Here is a 15384-nt window from a genome sequence, read left to right on the forward strand (position 1 = left end):
ACGCCAACAATGACTGCCCAAATTTGAACCTCTACATTTCCACTTGAGCTCATACTTTATCTAGTCAGCAAACGCGCTGCTCGCTGAGTCGCAGACCGAGACCGAAACTGGTAGAGCTATTTTTTTAATAAAAAAATTTCTGCAATGAGGAAAAAGCCCGATCTTTTCATTTCCATGATTTTCATTGCTTGCTTAATGGTTTAGTTGAAAAGTTTATTTATTTAAAAAAAAATGAATAAATAAAAATAAAAACACTACCACACTTAATCATTCTTTTTAACAATAATTACAATTGCATTAATGTTATGGAGAGTTTTAAGAAACACGATTTAGCTTAAGTTATGAAAGTTTAAGTTATGAAAATTAAAAATTTCTTTGCCAAAAAAGCAGTTCATTTCTCTCCAATCCCTCGTTGCAGTAGCGAGTGGAGTGACAATTAATCAGTTGGAACACGAGAAGCGGTCGTTCGGTGTGACCATTAAAATTAGCTGCTACCGGCGGCAATAAATATGTAAATGTCCCGTTGCACTCTTGCACTCTCGTTGGGGCAGCGAGCGGGGGGCGTAATTAATTAGGCCGGCGATACGATCAGGTAATAAGAACGTGTCATGCGGTTTGCGATATTGCCCGGCCGAGAGTGAGTGTGCGACACAAAACGCGTGCATGCAGAGAGACCGCCCGCCGCCGTCCGGCAGAAAAAGAGAACGATATTTATTGCGGCGCCTGCGACGCTTAGCACGCTTCATTAAATGGCGTTCACCCGGCCAATGCTTTGTGAATGACTGGTCGGTCGGCTGATGGTGGTCATTCCGACTTGTTCGTTCGTCACACACATCCTTTGTGCAAAAATAACCGCGAGAGATATCTGACGCAAAAAAAACGACACTCTTCGCCGCTCTGGTGAAAGCGGCAGGGCGTTTTGTTTTTCGCAAAGTGGAGTTTCGCGTGCGTGCGATTTGTTTCGCCCCGCCGATATATAAAGTGTGAGTGCTTTATTGATTGTTCTTTTTCTCAAGAGGGATGGAACCGAGATGAACCGAAAGAACTGTTAAATTATGCGTGATATGAAGCTATTTCAGCGGAGAAGTGAAATGGACAATTTGAGGGTCGAAAAAATTTTGAGCTCTCTTAGAAAAAAATAATGCATTGATCCGTGACGTCCCCACTTTCAGTCCATTATGTGGAAAATGAAACTCCATGAGAAATTTAATATTTTTTGTATTTTCTCCTGATGAAATAGAAAACAAACTTTGAAAGTAGTAATGGAAAACCAATATCAATAAAAATAAACAGGTTTCCTAGGAAAAAGGCTTCTCTCATAATGCTTGCCTTAGGAAGCTTTCTAGCGTCAGCGCGAATCATTTGTTCTCTGTTGACATCGCAAAAGCATCTCCTTGCTTTGATGTCGCAAATTGCGAAATAATATGAGCTGCGCCAGCTTGGCAATTGCATTACATTGTGTGAACTGCACTTGTGTATGCGCAGCACGCGGCGAAATCCACTCACTTTGTGCATTTTCATAATTCATAAATGCGCCTCCGTGCATAGTTGATTAAGGTCTATTTGCAGAAGCTTGTTGATATAAATGAATTATTTTGATTTCGCTCCAAGGCGAAATTATTAATCAAATGTCGTTTGTCGCGCACTGCATTATTTGCATTATTTGATGGTCTTTTGTTTGAACTGTGGCATCACATTTGAGCTCTATAATGCAAAATTAGCGAAGCCTTTGTTTGTTTAAGCACGTTCCTCAATGTAAATACAAAGTTTCATTGTCTAGTTTGAGTTTCTGGATCTAAAGTGTTTTGCTATGCACATTTGACAATTGTTGCTTGCAAGATTGAAATCATTTCAACTGATTGAAACTAAACGCTACATTTTTTTCAAACTAATTTAATGCTATAATAACAATGGCACTTTATTTCTTGGAAAAGGCTTTTACAATTCTTTTTCAAAAAATGTAACATTTAAACCTTTTAAATTTTAATTTTTTGTATGACATTATGAATTTGCTCTGAAATGCAATCATTAAAAACAATAAAAATAATAATATTTTTTTAAAAGATTGATAATAATCAATATAATATATATTGAAAATGTGTGTAAAACATATAAAATAATACAAAAACACAAAAATTAGTGTTCTTATTTTTTTGAGTGACTTCTAACAGACTAATATCATTTTTACTTCATTAAAAAAATATTAACGCTGGCCGATTTTGCATCTGCATTTTTTGCATTTATACATACACCAGAAATAAATAAAATATGTTTAATTATCACCGTTTATTGTTATTATCATCGTTAAAAGTTATAAAAAAATCTGCATTTTAAACAGTATTCGTGTAATAAATTACTCTTAACGAACCACAAACTCTAGAGACAGCAGAGAAAATTAAAATTAGCTAGACTAACTTCAAACAATTTTCATCAGTGCATATAGTTAATGAACCACACTATTCTCCCTCCGCCATAAATCCATCAAGTCAATATGTTAGCTCTTGCGGGCTGGCGCCGCTTAAAATGCAACCAGAGCACCTACCCTCGATTTAAACCTTGTTTGCAATTCATTCTGCAATGATTCATTTCCCATCGCAGAGAGATATCCACCCCGTGCAAGCTCCATCAAGGACGTCAAAATGCACGCCGCATATGAAGTGCGCGCACAAGGCCGGGGGTGCAATTCATATTAGTCAGCTGACTGCTAAAATGATTTATACGCGCAATAGCTGCAGCACGCGGTGTTTCATAATTTTTTGTTTTACGACGGTGGATGTATGTGTACATTGGCTTGATATTTTTGCAGCAGCCATATTAATAAATCAATCATGCCGCTGATGGAAAACTAAATGAAATGAGAGCCACAGCCACGCTCGGGTATAAGCCACGGTAATTCCGCCCTGCCAAGCCGACATGGTGTGCATTTTATAAATGCATTATTCGACTTGGAAGAGTCGCGGCTATAGAGAAAAAGAAACTTAAGAGATATCGAGTGGTTTTGCCACCGCCTTAATAATAATAATAACAGCGCAGCAGTGCAGAGATGCTGCGAGCAATTTTTCCTTCGATGGGAATTATTATTGAATAAAACGGAGATGAGAGAGGGAAAAATTCGCCGCAACTAGGTCAATTGGCTGTTCAGCATATTTCACCAGCGCTGAAAAGTTTATTGCCTGGAACGGTTTGCAATCACAACTGTTTTTTTCCCGTCACACTTTAATGGTGTTTCTGGCGAAAATAGATTGATCATTACATTTCGCTTTAAATCATTTCCATTTGGAAACAAAAAATCTCTGAAAGTTATTTTTCATTTTTAAAACATTTCTGAATTGTGGGAATTTTAAAAGATGGCCAGAATATCGTGGGTTGCAGAAAAAAATTTTGGATCTGGACATTTCATATTTTTCTCTTAATACATTCAACTTATGAAACATTTATTAAATGTAAAATGAGATATTTTTTCTTTTTTAGAAATTGGAATAATAATTTTTTTTACAATTTTTACTCGTTAGAGAATTTAATATTGTGTGAAATTTTTTAGTTCAGCAGATTTTAAATTTTATTTTATCTAGTTCAAAAGTAAAAAAAAATGTATTCGGTTTGCACTCGAGCTTTTTGATTAATAAATATTTTATACCAGGAAGCGCAATGCGGCCATTCACAAGGCAGGAAACGGTCACGCAGCGTAATTGAGAAAAAAAACGTTGAATCCGAAATTAATATCTGGGAAAAAGTCGGCGGCATTCTCCGAGGAAACTGCCCTAGAGTGGTCATATTATATTTCGCCAGGCAGACAAGAGGAGCGGAACAGAAAAGAAAGAACAAGCGACCCTAGTTGGCCGTTTTCTCGGTGACCAGCGGGCCTCTCGGCATTCTTCTCTTCCTCCACTCTGCGCATCCTTTTCCTGTTCTCAATTGGCCGAAAGGAAAAGGGAACGAGAATTAAAGAGATGGTCCATTGGCCGCGTCGTCATTACGCCAGCCATTGTCCCCCCTTTAATTTAATTCCGCGTGTGTCGCAACTAACGACTGCATAAATTCGCCGACTTGCCAACAAGTACCGGCGTAAGTAACTCCATGGTGCGTGTAACCGAGTTTAGCGCCGCTTTCCGAACGCTGCTAACTTTTTTTAATGCTGCCCATAAACGATAATGTCGCCACGTCCCTCTCGTAATTCACATCAAATATGATTATTATTTTCCCGAAAGGCGAAGCAAGGGACTTGGCTTGCCTACAAGCTGCAACTCATGTCAGTGGCGTAACTTCTTGCTAGAGAAAATTCTATGGCTTTACAAAATTACAAAATCAGTAAATATAAGAAGATTGCATTAAAATCTTTTAAAATATTTTAATGATTTCAAGATTTAAAAAATTATTACTGAAATTTTTCAGAATATGTGATTTTTTCCTCGTGAGAAAATATTCCCTGCCGATTTTTTTTTAAATTTATTTAAAATTTAGTCATTGTTTTGCTACATTTTTAATTCATTTAATTTTTAATTCAAATTTTTAGCCTAAGAATGCCACTGCTTTGTAGGGCTGGTCACGTTGCGTGTGTCCAAATTCGGCGTTGTCGCATTATCTCGGGTCGCTCCACACCACATAATAATATTCAATAAGGTCCTGTCGGTCAGCGTGTTGTTGGTCGTGAGTTTGTTTCTGATATTAGGGGCTGATTATGTCGAGACTGCCGGGGGTTTGTTTCGCCTCAGCAGCAGCCAAGGGCATCGCGCAGACGTCATTAAATCGTTGTTAAGCACACGCGAGAGCAAATTTGCCTGCTCCGCTCAAAATTGTTTACCGCCTCAATTCTGCCATAAATTTTAAGACCCTCACGCTTCTGCAAGTCCACAATTAACACGTAGAGGTACTTTGCCTGGAATTTATTGACGTGCTCTGCGCTATCTTAAAGAAGAACGACGAGCACCATTTTTGCCACGTAGCGCGGATTTCTTTGGATTACTTTAGACTCCCGGAACCTCTAAAATAGTGCAGAGTTGGTCTACAAGAAAGCACGGATGAAGGAAAACATGATCTCATTTCTTTTGGTTGTCTCAAATTGGACGAAACATATTTTGAAATCAGTTTATACTTTCAACAAAAAAACTCGTTCATACCTTAATTTGATTCTGTTCATTTTGCTAATCGTTTGTATGATGATACAAGTTAAAATTCAAAATAACCTTACAGAGAGAAAAGAATAAATTTTGAAATTTCGAAAAAATAAATTGAGAGATTGCCAAGGAATTATGAGCAGCTGACAAGAGAGCAACTGGTGAGACAAGGACTGTAATTGATTCCAAAATGGCTATCCCGGGAATAGACATTTATCTCCGACAGATGTATCTAATAAGCATACTGCTCAAAGAAGTAATAGAAAAGATTATCGGAACGCAAAGCATGGCAGTGCAGCAGCCAACAGACGCTCTCGCGACACTAAAATAATGGAGAATAAAAGCGGCTTTATATGCCTGGACGTTTTACTCGTTCCAATCTCTTCCTGCTTTTATTGGCAAATAAAAAGAACAACAACAACTCTCTAGATAAACCCAATAAAAAGTAACAACTTTTTATGCTCTAAAAAATTCCCGGCGCTCTCTCATGTTTATGCTCGCGCGAAGTAAATTTGTCTCGTGGCAAAGCACCGGAAATAAGTTTTATTGCCGACGTTTTGCTTTCCCAGCAACACCTTTGGCTAATCAAAGTAGCAACGGACACGGCAAACTCGGCAGTATTGCTTGACAGGTCCTTAAGAAAGAAAAATACTCGGAGAGGCGCGCTCGGTAGCATCTGGTGATTAAAAAAGTTGGCGGAATTATTGATTTCTGCGCGGCTTACTTCTCACCAGCAGTTGTGCCGTCATTTATAAAGCAACATATTGGCCAAATATTTTTGCCCTCCTGACTTTTCGGGCCAGCAATGAAAATAACTTTGACGTTATAGCCTGAATTTCCCACCATAAGGAACCCTTTCCTCCCTGCAGCATTCTCGAAAGCCGCAATATTCGCCGGCAAATAACTTCAGCAATGAGAAAGCATGTTTCACGGCGCTTATTATAATCCACCTTTGCGCTCCCAAAATAAAACGTCGACATGAAAATCTTTCGTTCATATAAAAGTTTAATTTATTTACGAATAAAAAACCGTCGAGATTTAATCAAAATTCTGCTGACGAAAAGTTTCGGCCGCACACACAGAAGTCTATTCAGCTGCGAAGGCGCATTCACCCCCCGACATGTGCCTCGCTCGATCTCTCCGCAATTCATTAATTTCCTTCCTCGAAATAGACGTGGGCAGGATAAGATCCTCTCGGCGCCACCGACGAAACAAACTCGAGAGTCGCGGGGAACAGCGAAACTTTTGAAGACTCGTCGGTACAATAGACACGTTCTCTGAGAGTAATTGGATCTTGCATGTTGATGATCTGGATGAGCGGCCCGAAAGTGCACAACAGGGAATCCCCTCGGATGATCAAAGAAGCGCGCCCTCTCAACGTCGAGCACCCTGCCCGAGCATAGCGGAAAAATTATTTTTGTTGCTCCATTCCGCAGGCTTAAATTATTCAAAACGCGCCATTTGATATTTGATCGTTCTTAACTTGAAAAGTCTCTTCAGAAAAGCGAAGAGTCTCTTTTGCTTTCCCAGATAAGATTGATGCTTCTAGATTACATTATTTATCGATCACTATTTGAAATGAATCAATTAAATGTAGAGAAATTATTGCTGTACGATATTCAGGTCACTCTTGACGCAGGGTTTCAACGATTGTACGCTAAGGACGCTTGTGGTGTATTTTTTGGTTAAAATCAGTTTTATGTATGTTAAAAACCGCTAACAACGATTGCATTTTGCTTAGGACAGGAAGAAATAGAAATATAAAAATTTGATACTTCTGGCGAGTGTAAAAAATCGAGTTTAAATTGAAACTAACCTGCTGCTTTCGCTGGGAAGAAAGCTTAACCTGAACTCAGTCGATGCGTGTTGCCAGGCTGGACCAGGCTGGACCGGATTCTCCCTTGTTTTCGCCCGAAAAACCCTCATTTCGACCGAATTTAGAACAGAAAGACGACACACAATGCAACTTGGCACATGGTAAACAATAACTGACCCCGCCCACCCCACCTAATTTCCCTCCACAAAAGGGCGCGAGTGCATAGTGCACTGTTTTGCTGCAGGTGGCGCTTCCCAATTGCCTTTGAAGAAAGGCTAAAAGTTTATAAATTATTATCACATTTTGGAATAGGAATTTTTTGGCATAACCTTTCGATTCAGCGTGCCGTAAAGTGTCAATTTTTGATGAAATAATAAAAGCGGTTCATAAATTAATATTTCTTTACTGCATATTTTAACGATTCTCAGAAAATATGCAATATTTTTGTTCCGACATCCGACAGCATAACTTTTTAACAGCTTGAAATTTTCCTCTCAAACTTCAGTACGTAATGAAAATAGCGAAAATAGCACTCTTAAACAAATGGCTATGCTGAAAAATTTCTTGTTTTTGAAATTAAATTTTTATATAATTTCCTTACTTTATCATAATCCGGTATGGTCTAGTGGCTAGGATACCTGGCTCTCATCCAGGAGGCTCGGGTTCGATTCCCGGTACTGGGAGACTTTTTGCGGCCCATCTCGGCGCGGACCTCTCTTGAAGTCCCACGTTTTAGCAACTTGTTTGCCAGAGGTGTTGCCGTTTCATCACATTTTGCTTTCTTTTCTCATTTGACTTAATTTGTGAAGAATAAATAACAATAATAATAATTAAAATGGCAAGAAAATTTTGTATGGCAAATTTTACAATTACGAAACAAAAACTGTTTATTTTATTTTCTTCAAATTATCTCATTTGACTGTTTTTCTTAAAAAAAACTCTTAATAAACATTTGCAAACCCTTAATTATATTATGCTGCAAGCCAAAATTTAAAATTTTCTAAAGTATCAAGGAAATAGCAAACAAATTTCCTCTCCAAGTAACTAAAATTAAATTATACTTGTCAAACAATTATTTTTATCAAACGCTCAAACTTGGGCAACAATATATATTTCGTTGCATCTCACTCTAATGAAAATAATTAATTATACTAATATTCAACAACATATTATATTATTACATAAAATATCATATAACTGGATTTATGTAAAAAAAAAAATGATTTAGATTTAAATTATTATAATTTGTCAGCTAAATATTAATTTTGTAGCTATTACCTCAATTTCAAAACCCAAAAATCACGTATAGTAAATCTATTATTAATATTTCTCAGTAGCAAGTAAAGAGCCCTTCTGGTGACACTCACATGACACACATAATGCTCACCAGCGGATTCGCCGCAGCAACGAGTAGAAAAATGATTGCGCGCGGCCGAGAGCACAAACAGTCGGCGCGCGAATCAATATTCAAGCAATATTGGAAATGGTTTATTTATTCGCTGCGTAAAAAGATCGGCGGCATTATAAAGAGGGAGAAACTTTTCTGTTACACAAATTGTTTGTCAAAGTCGTTTTGTGTGGATGTGACGTATTTATAGAGAGAAGACGACCAGAGACTTGCGTTGGGAGGGTGATTGATGGTAAATAAGGGTGTCTTCTCAAGTACACCTGTCACTCAAAAAATCCCACGCAAAAATAACTTTGCGCTTTTTCGCGGCGAATTTATCTACGGCTGGCAAGCTTTAAGCAGTCTTTTTTGTAAGTTGTTTGAGGGAGGGGATAAGAAAAAGTTCTTTTCATCTGAACAAATAATAAAATGAAAATTGACTTTCATCGTCTATCAGGGTTAAATTCCTTCGTCATAAAATACAGATATATGAGTGTCAAGTGCAACAGGAGTAAAAACGGCAACTTTTTTTTTTAATTAAAAATGTCTGATAAAAACCTCATAAAAAATTTAACTTTAAAATATTCTATTGTAGGTATGCTTATTTTCAATAATAGCATAATTTTTACTTAAAAAAATAATATAATTTAATATTTTCTTGTAATAAAATCGGTGATCAGATGAGTGAAGGTCTTTAAAGTGCATCTCTTATGGTTATTTTCAATGCCTGCTGGGATTTGCCTGCTCCATTTGTGCCGTGTGCGCTCGAGCAGATACAGGTGCAGTCGAGATCAATTTTGCCGCCGTTGTAGTCATTTTCCATCGCGCTTCCTTTTTTACTCCACCTCACCCCTCACGAGTGCATTTTAATTCCAGTGTATAATGGTTTGCAAGAGGAAATTATAGTCGCTTGAATGGGCGTTTGGTCGGTCGTCGGCGTGCGAGTGCGGTGCTCGCCTGTATTTTGTGAAATGGTGCACGTAAAATTGTCAGACACATTTCCGCCTTTTGAAGTGCGGAATTATTTTCATGAGTCAAAACCAACCCTTGCTATGGTGCACTCCTCTATCAGAAAAAGCAGCTTTTGCGCGTTTAATAGCCGAGTTTGACGTTGACGCAGACACAAAGCAGCCCTCCCTCATATACATACTATATATCGATAAGGTACTGACTGCAATTTATTTTTATGCCCTGAATCACCCTGAATAATAATAAAAAAAAAATATGAAAAAATAGATGACACTAAGATTTTTTGATACTAAAAATTATCGTTCAATTTAAAAAAAAAAAATTAACATTATTATATAATTTTTTCATGTTTTTCATTCAATGTTGGTCATAATAATTATCACTCTGATGTGATAATTCTTTTGTTTTTAAATTTTTCTCTAAAATCAAAAAGTAATTAGCTTTAGAGACAAGAGTTCTTGTTTTTCTTTTTGCTTCTAATTTATCTGTTATTTCATACATATCCATTTTATTTTTTAAAAAAAAATATGTGTAAATAGTGGCTCATTTAAACTCTACAATCCCGTTGGCTTATTGTGTTTGAATTGATTTAATTTTAAATAAAATCGCACTGGGGCCAAAAAAAGAGCAGAAAAAAAGTCCACCCGTGCCACCGATAAAAAAGATTGCATGGCTGCAAAGCAAATTCTGTTTTTCGTCGTTTTATTAACACAGAATTCCAAACCACTAATGCAATGCAAACAATGAATGGTGAAAATGGAAAAATTCCAACCGGCAAATACCTGGCCCGCCGTCGGCTTTTCCCCGCGGAGACCGCGACGAATTTGAATCGTGCCGATTGCGAGTCATCAACAAGCTGCTTTCCCTTTGAGAATTGCGCTGTGCAAATTTTAATCAAGGCCAAAATGCAAACATCAATACCGCTTGTTTGCAGTGTGGATTGCGATATGGTGCTGTTTTTGCCGCAGGATTTACCTTTCTTCTGTTTGCCGCAGCTTTTGCGAAAGTCTACTAATTATCGTCATTTTGCTTTGATCGGTCCACCGCCGGATTAACTTTTCTGCGCTGGGATTTTTTCGTCGTGAAAATTTGTTAAACATACAATACACAGTTCTTCTAAAGCAAGGGCTGCTCAATTAAGCTGTGGTCGAGCTAAATGCAAATATGATATCACAAGGGAATTAAATCAGATACGCCAGAAAAATTATATCTCCCCTTGCCTGAAGTTGCATTCAACTATGTAATTTTCAATTCTAATTACTCTTATGTTTCTTCAGAATTTTACTCATTTTTATTGATGATCGATTAGATTCCTTAATGGAGGAATCAAACAACATTTTTTTACTATGGGTAAACAGTAAATTATATTTTTTTCGGGCCAATGAAAAAAAATTATTTATTGAAATATCAATTACATCTCAATTCCTCTTGAAAGCTAGTCTCAAAAGTGCCGATGTTGGGGCCTCGGCTGAAAGGTAGAGCAGCAAAGACGGCGCAAAGACGACAAAGAGGTCACCGAAAAACGCGTGCACCTGAAAGAACGCGTCCGACGACGTGATCAATTATGCGCGTCGCTTGCAAACTTTGCTCATATATTGGGGAGCGCACCGGGGTATACGAGGTCGTTAATAACAATTACTCACACTCTCAAAATGCGAAAAGTAGTGTGGATTCCGCCAAGTTCCTCCGTGCCAGAACATGATGACGTAGTGCGTTAGAAAGTAGCAGTAACTCAGCTTGCTAAAGGGCCCGAAGTAGCGCCATGAAAGAATCTTGTTCACCCAACCTGCGGAGAGGAATTTTCCAATTTGTCAACAGGATGATGAGTTTTAACTTGGAATGCCGTAATTAAGATCTTGGGCATAAATTTAAATAAAATAATAGATTTTGTACTTTTTGAATTATCAAAAGGAAGGTTTTCACTTATTGGCCGCCTTTTTTTTTAAATACATAATAATAAAAATTTTAATTTACCTCCGCATCCAATTGAGCATGCAATGACGATCCATGCAAGTCCCAAGGACCATCCCAGTCTATGCAATGAGCCGTAAAAAGCCGCCTGGAGCCTGTCGTCCACGTATTCCTTCGAGTACGCGATGGCCAGGGTGAAAACAACAGCCAGGCACATGGCCGTGTTTAGCGCCCAGCCCAAGTAAACCTGCCAGCTTGTCAGCTTGACCTTGTTGAGGAAATCCCTGTTGCTCAAAACATATCCCACAGCCATGCCAACGAGGAAAGGTCCTGCCCTCATTGGAGTGTTGCTGTAGAAGTACAGCCAGTAATCCACACCGCTGTTGGAAAATATAGCCCTGAGAAAGCGTTATGTTTTGGGCATTTCATTTTTGGGTTCTCACTCTGGTCTCGAGGGGTTTGACCAAAAGAGGTTGTTGATGTACGTGGTGGCGAAAACGGCAGCCGTCGAGGCCAAAGTTAAAAAGCCGATTACATACATTGTCGGCTTTGGCCACCTTATCAATGGATAAATCAAGAGCGGTGCTAGAAGGGCGAGTTGCATATCGACCGTCAAGTACCAAGATTGACCACCGCACTTAAAAAATTAATTTGAATTTTATTTTTTAACATTTAGTTTTTTATTTAATATTAATAATAAAATTTTGTCTATAATGTTTGAATTAAAACTCACAATGATCAGATTGTTGACGTAGTTATTGACGTAGAGCAGAGTGGTCCACCAATTTTCGCGACATGTATATGCGTCCCAATCGACGTACAAGTCCATCAGAGGCCCACGCACCACTTTGTCGGACATGGTGGCCAGAAAGTAGACCAACAACGAAAGCGGAACGGTCAGCCTAATTCAGAGTAATTGTTCATTTGCAATGCAGATTTATAAATTTAAGCCTCTAATAAAGAAGTACCGGACGTATCGGTTAACGTAATAGTGAATTAGATTGAAGGCATGGCCCTTGTTGGCTCTGACGCAGTTTGTGTAGGTCACCAAAAGGCCACTCAAGAAGAAAAATGTTTCTACAGACAGGTACGCGTTCAGAAGAATCATATTGGCAGGATTGTACAGCACCTTAAAATTGAATTAAATTTTATTAAAAAAAAATATGTAATCAAAATTATCTTACATTAACTATTTGAAGAGCATTAATATTCGCGTTGTTCGTTTGAACGGAATATCTGTGACCCAGCAAAACCCAGCATAAACTGAAAACTCTTAGTCCGTTCAGACAAGGAATAGACCCTGGCGGTAGGTTTTCCGGTATGTGGAAAAGCTCAGCCAAATTTTTCTGCGCGGAAAACGCAATGAGGGCTCTGTTTGCTGGCTTAATTTCTGTTGAAAATCGGTATCATATCCATGAAATTATTTTTTCTCAAATTTAATTGATTTCAATACAGACCTTTATATTCAATGTAGAAATGATAGCTCGAAGAGATCACTACAAGAAGACAAAGGAAGCTGGCTAAACCCCTAAAATAAAATAAATTTTTAAATATTTTCTAATTTTATTTTTCTCTCTGAATGTTAAAAATTGTAAATTTTTGAATCTATAAGTGATGAATTTTGGCATTAATTGCCTGATGATGATTATATATGCAATAAAGAACCTCTAAACTAATGAATCTAATAAATAATAAATATAATAATTAACTAATAAATTCAAATCAACATGAATCAACCCTCGATCGTGAACTTTTACTACAATAATTAATCTTTGTTCATTTCATAAAAAACTTCTTGGTTATTTTCAAAATTTCTGCCCTGACGTGTAAACTTTTTTACTATAATTTTTACTCTCACAAAACTTTTAGCAGCATGAAAAATCTTGCAAATTGAGAACTAATTCCATTTTGAGAGAAAAATCTCCATCTGCAATTCCAAAAGGCAGGAATAATTCTCTAATCTAGTGCAAACTCAACTTGGCTGGAAAAACGAAGAAAAGAAATTAGCATCAGCAGAGCCTAATGCCGTCGAGTCCCAAGTGGGGAAAAATGCAAAGTTAGTATTCAAATATTCAAGCCGCAGGGCAAATCCGTGTTGAAACGGCAGCAACGGGGTAATAACGTCAAATTTTCTTGACGATTTGGCCACCCTGAGTGAGTGAGAGGGACGCTGAGGACGGCAAGAAAAGCGAGCGACGACACACATTTTGTGATGCAAATGAGTTGCGAGAGAGCGAGCGGGTGGTTTTAAGCGCATAAATTGAGGCTTCTCTCACACAAGGCCCCAGGCGGCCGGGTCGAATGCGTCGGAGCCGTCGCCAATCGCGTAGCAAGATTTCTGCACAGCCTCCACCTGGACGGAGCCACCAATTTCGGACAACAGGGTATCCAAGTTGTACTTGGCCACCGTCTCCAAACCTTCGGCGCCGCATGTCGACGGGGCGCAAGCGGCCCATTGCGGAAAAATATTACCAACACTACCACCCTGAAAAGTATGATTGATTCGTTTAAAAAAATCCTTTTATAAGTCATGTGGATGTTGCATGATATATTCTTTGAGAATTAAATATAAAATTGTTTAAATGTCAAAATCCTGAAATTAAGCATCAGCATTTGGTTCATAAAACAATTATATTTTTTGCTACTTAAATTGCGTAACTCAATTTATAAAGCAGCAATCTTCATTAAAAGTGTTATAATTCTAAAAATCTGAATTTGCTAAATCTATAAATAACAGTTATTGAGACAAAAATTAAAAAATGTTATACAATACCAAGAAATTTAACAGCTTCATTAATTACAGTTAAAATTAAACAAAATATGACTTTTTTATATGAAATGGAGGGAATTATTTAATATTGCTTATATTGCTTATCGTAATTCCAAGACCTACCTGCGACTTTTCAAAGGAGTGAAGTAGTGGCAAATGCATCAACTGCAATATGTGTGTCCGATTGAGTTCCTTCAAAGTGTCCACCGCGGCCACTTGCGAGAAAGTCAACTCTGTAATTTTCACGCGACAGTAAAAGCCGGTGAAGTGCGGCTCGTTGGTGGGTCCCTCGACGGCCAGACACTCGTCGTAGTTGCCCATCTGGAGCACGTTTCCGTCCAGAATTCCGCTCGGCATTTTCGTCGCCGAGTCGAACACTGTAAATTGATTGTCGAAAACTTTCACCTAGCCCTTTGCTATGGGCACGTTTGGCCCTGATTGCGCAAAGTTTGATTTCAAACTCAAACACATTCAGGTTTTTACGAATACTGAGACTTACTTCTCAAGGCCCACGGTTCTCCATTTAGCAGTCCCAATTTGTACTCATCGATGTCATTAAGACAATCTGCGCTCTCAACAGCGAGTGAACTTTCAGCATGGAGCGCAATTAGAAGGTTCGCCAAAATGAAATAATGCCGAGACGACATCATAATTTCGTCTGTCGGCGACGCTTTATGAATATAGCAGTTTTAACAGGACAGTTAAGAAACAGTCATTAATTCTCTTATCATGATTGAGACTTTTGTTTGTGTTCCAACTCTTGCATGGTCACGTAATCTGATCAGCTCCCTCTTATATAAAACAGCATTTGACCGAGTCTCTATAAACTGATAGTAGATGAAGAGCTCAGCACTTGTGTGATTTCCGATTACGTCTGATTATTTCTACTCTGCTTTAATGACGCAATGAATGGAATTTATACAGCTGAAAGAAATTGCCAACCTGGTTTTAAGACGAGACATGAGTAATAAACGAGCTGTAATGAAAAGAAACTGGTGTCGTATAAAATTACTTAAAAGATTATCCACCTTGAAAATCCTATTAATTTTTTGAAAATTATTAGACATTTAATTTGTTGAAAAAATGGACTTAACTAATAAGTTGAAATTTTGTCTAAAACATTTTTTAACTTTTTCAAAATAAGAGCAACTATGCATCATGCACAACACTGCTGTTGACCTCCTGGTTACCCACAAAATTTCCTTTTATACATAGTATATTTATGTTAGTAATAGTAATGAATTTTTTCTTATATTTGACAGAAAAACAATTAATATAAATAAAATCATTTATCGCAGAATTATAGGAACATTTCATAAGTATTTCAAAAGCTATACACCAGGCTAAAGTCTAAAGTCTCCCGTGATATACGTAATAATCTCTCCCCTTCAAGGCTCAAAGTGTGTTCAATTTCTTT

At 37.8% G+C, this 15384-nt stretch overlaps 2 protein-coding genes and 1 non-coding gene across 4 annotated transcripts in view; 1 reads left to right on the forward strand and 2 right to left on the reverse strand.

Annotated features, from left to right (window-relative positions):
• Window positions 1–7062, reverse strand: part of LOC132199674 (limbic system-associated membrane protein-like) — a 157700-nt gene extending 150638 nt beyond the window's left edge. For both annotated transcript variants that reach the window (XM_059624581.1, XM_059624580.1), the window contains exon 1: window positions 6931–7062. The gene's annotated coding sequence lies outside the window, so the exon portion shown is untranslated. The remainder of the gene's footprint in view (window positions 1–6930) is intronic.
• A 479-nt stretch (window positions 7063–7541) lies between these two features.
• Trnae-cuc (transfer RNA glutamic acid (anticodon CUC)) lies at window positions 7542–7613 on the forward strand. Its single transcript has one exon. It is a non-coding gene; the product is annotated as a tRNA-Glu (tRNA).
• Window positions 7614–10664: 3051 nt separating this feature from the next.
• LOC132200006 (O-acyltransferase like protein-like) lies at window positions 10665–14741 on the reverse strand. The gene is made up of 11 exons (XM_059625156.1): window positions 14467–14741; window positions 14091–14344; window positions 13474–13682; window positions 12655–12725; window positions 12382–12587; window positions 12166–12326; window positions 11931–12099; window positions 11641–11834; window positions 11261–11595; window positions 10930–11072; window positions 10665–10818 (listed from the first exon to the last, which is right to left on the reverse strand). The coding sequence occupies exons 1-11, from the start codon at window positions 14615–14617 to the stop codon at window positions 10705–10707; spliced, it is 2007 nt and encodes a 668-aa protein (XP_059481139.1). The 5' UTR covers window positions 14618–14741; the 3' UTR covers window positions 10665–10704.
• Between the last annotated feature and the right edge of the window lie 643 nt (window positions 14742–15384).

The sequence above is a fragment of the Neocloeon triangulifer genome, unplaced genomic scaffold, assembly GCF_031216515.1.
Source record: "Neocloeon triangulifer isolate White Clay Creek 2 clone unplaced genomic scaffold, ASM3121651v1 ptg000014l, whole genome shotgun sequence".
Lineage (NCBI taxonomy): Eukaryota > Metazoa > Arthropoda > Insecta > Ephemeroptera > Baetidae > Neocloeon > Neocloeon triangulifer.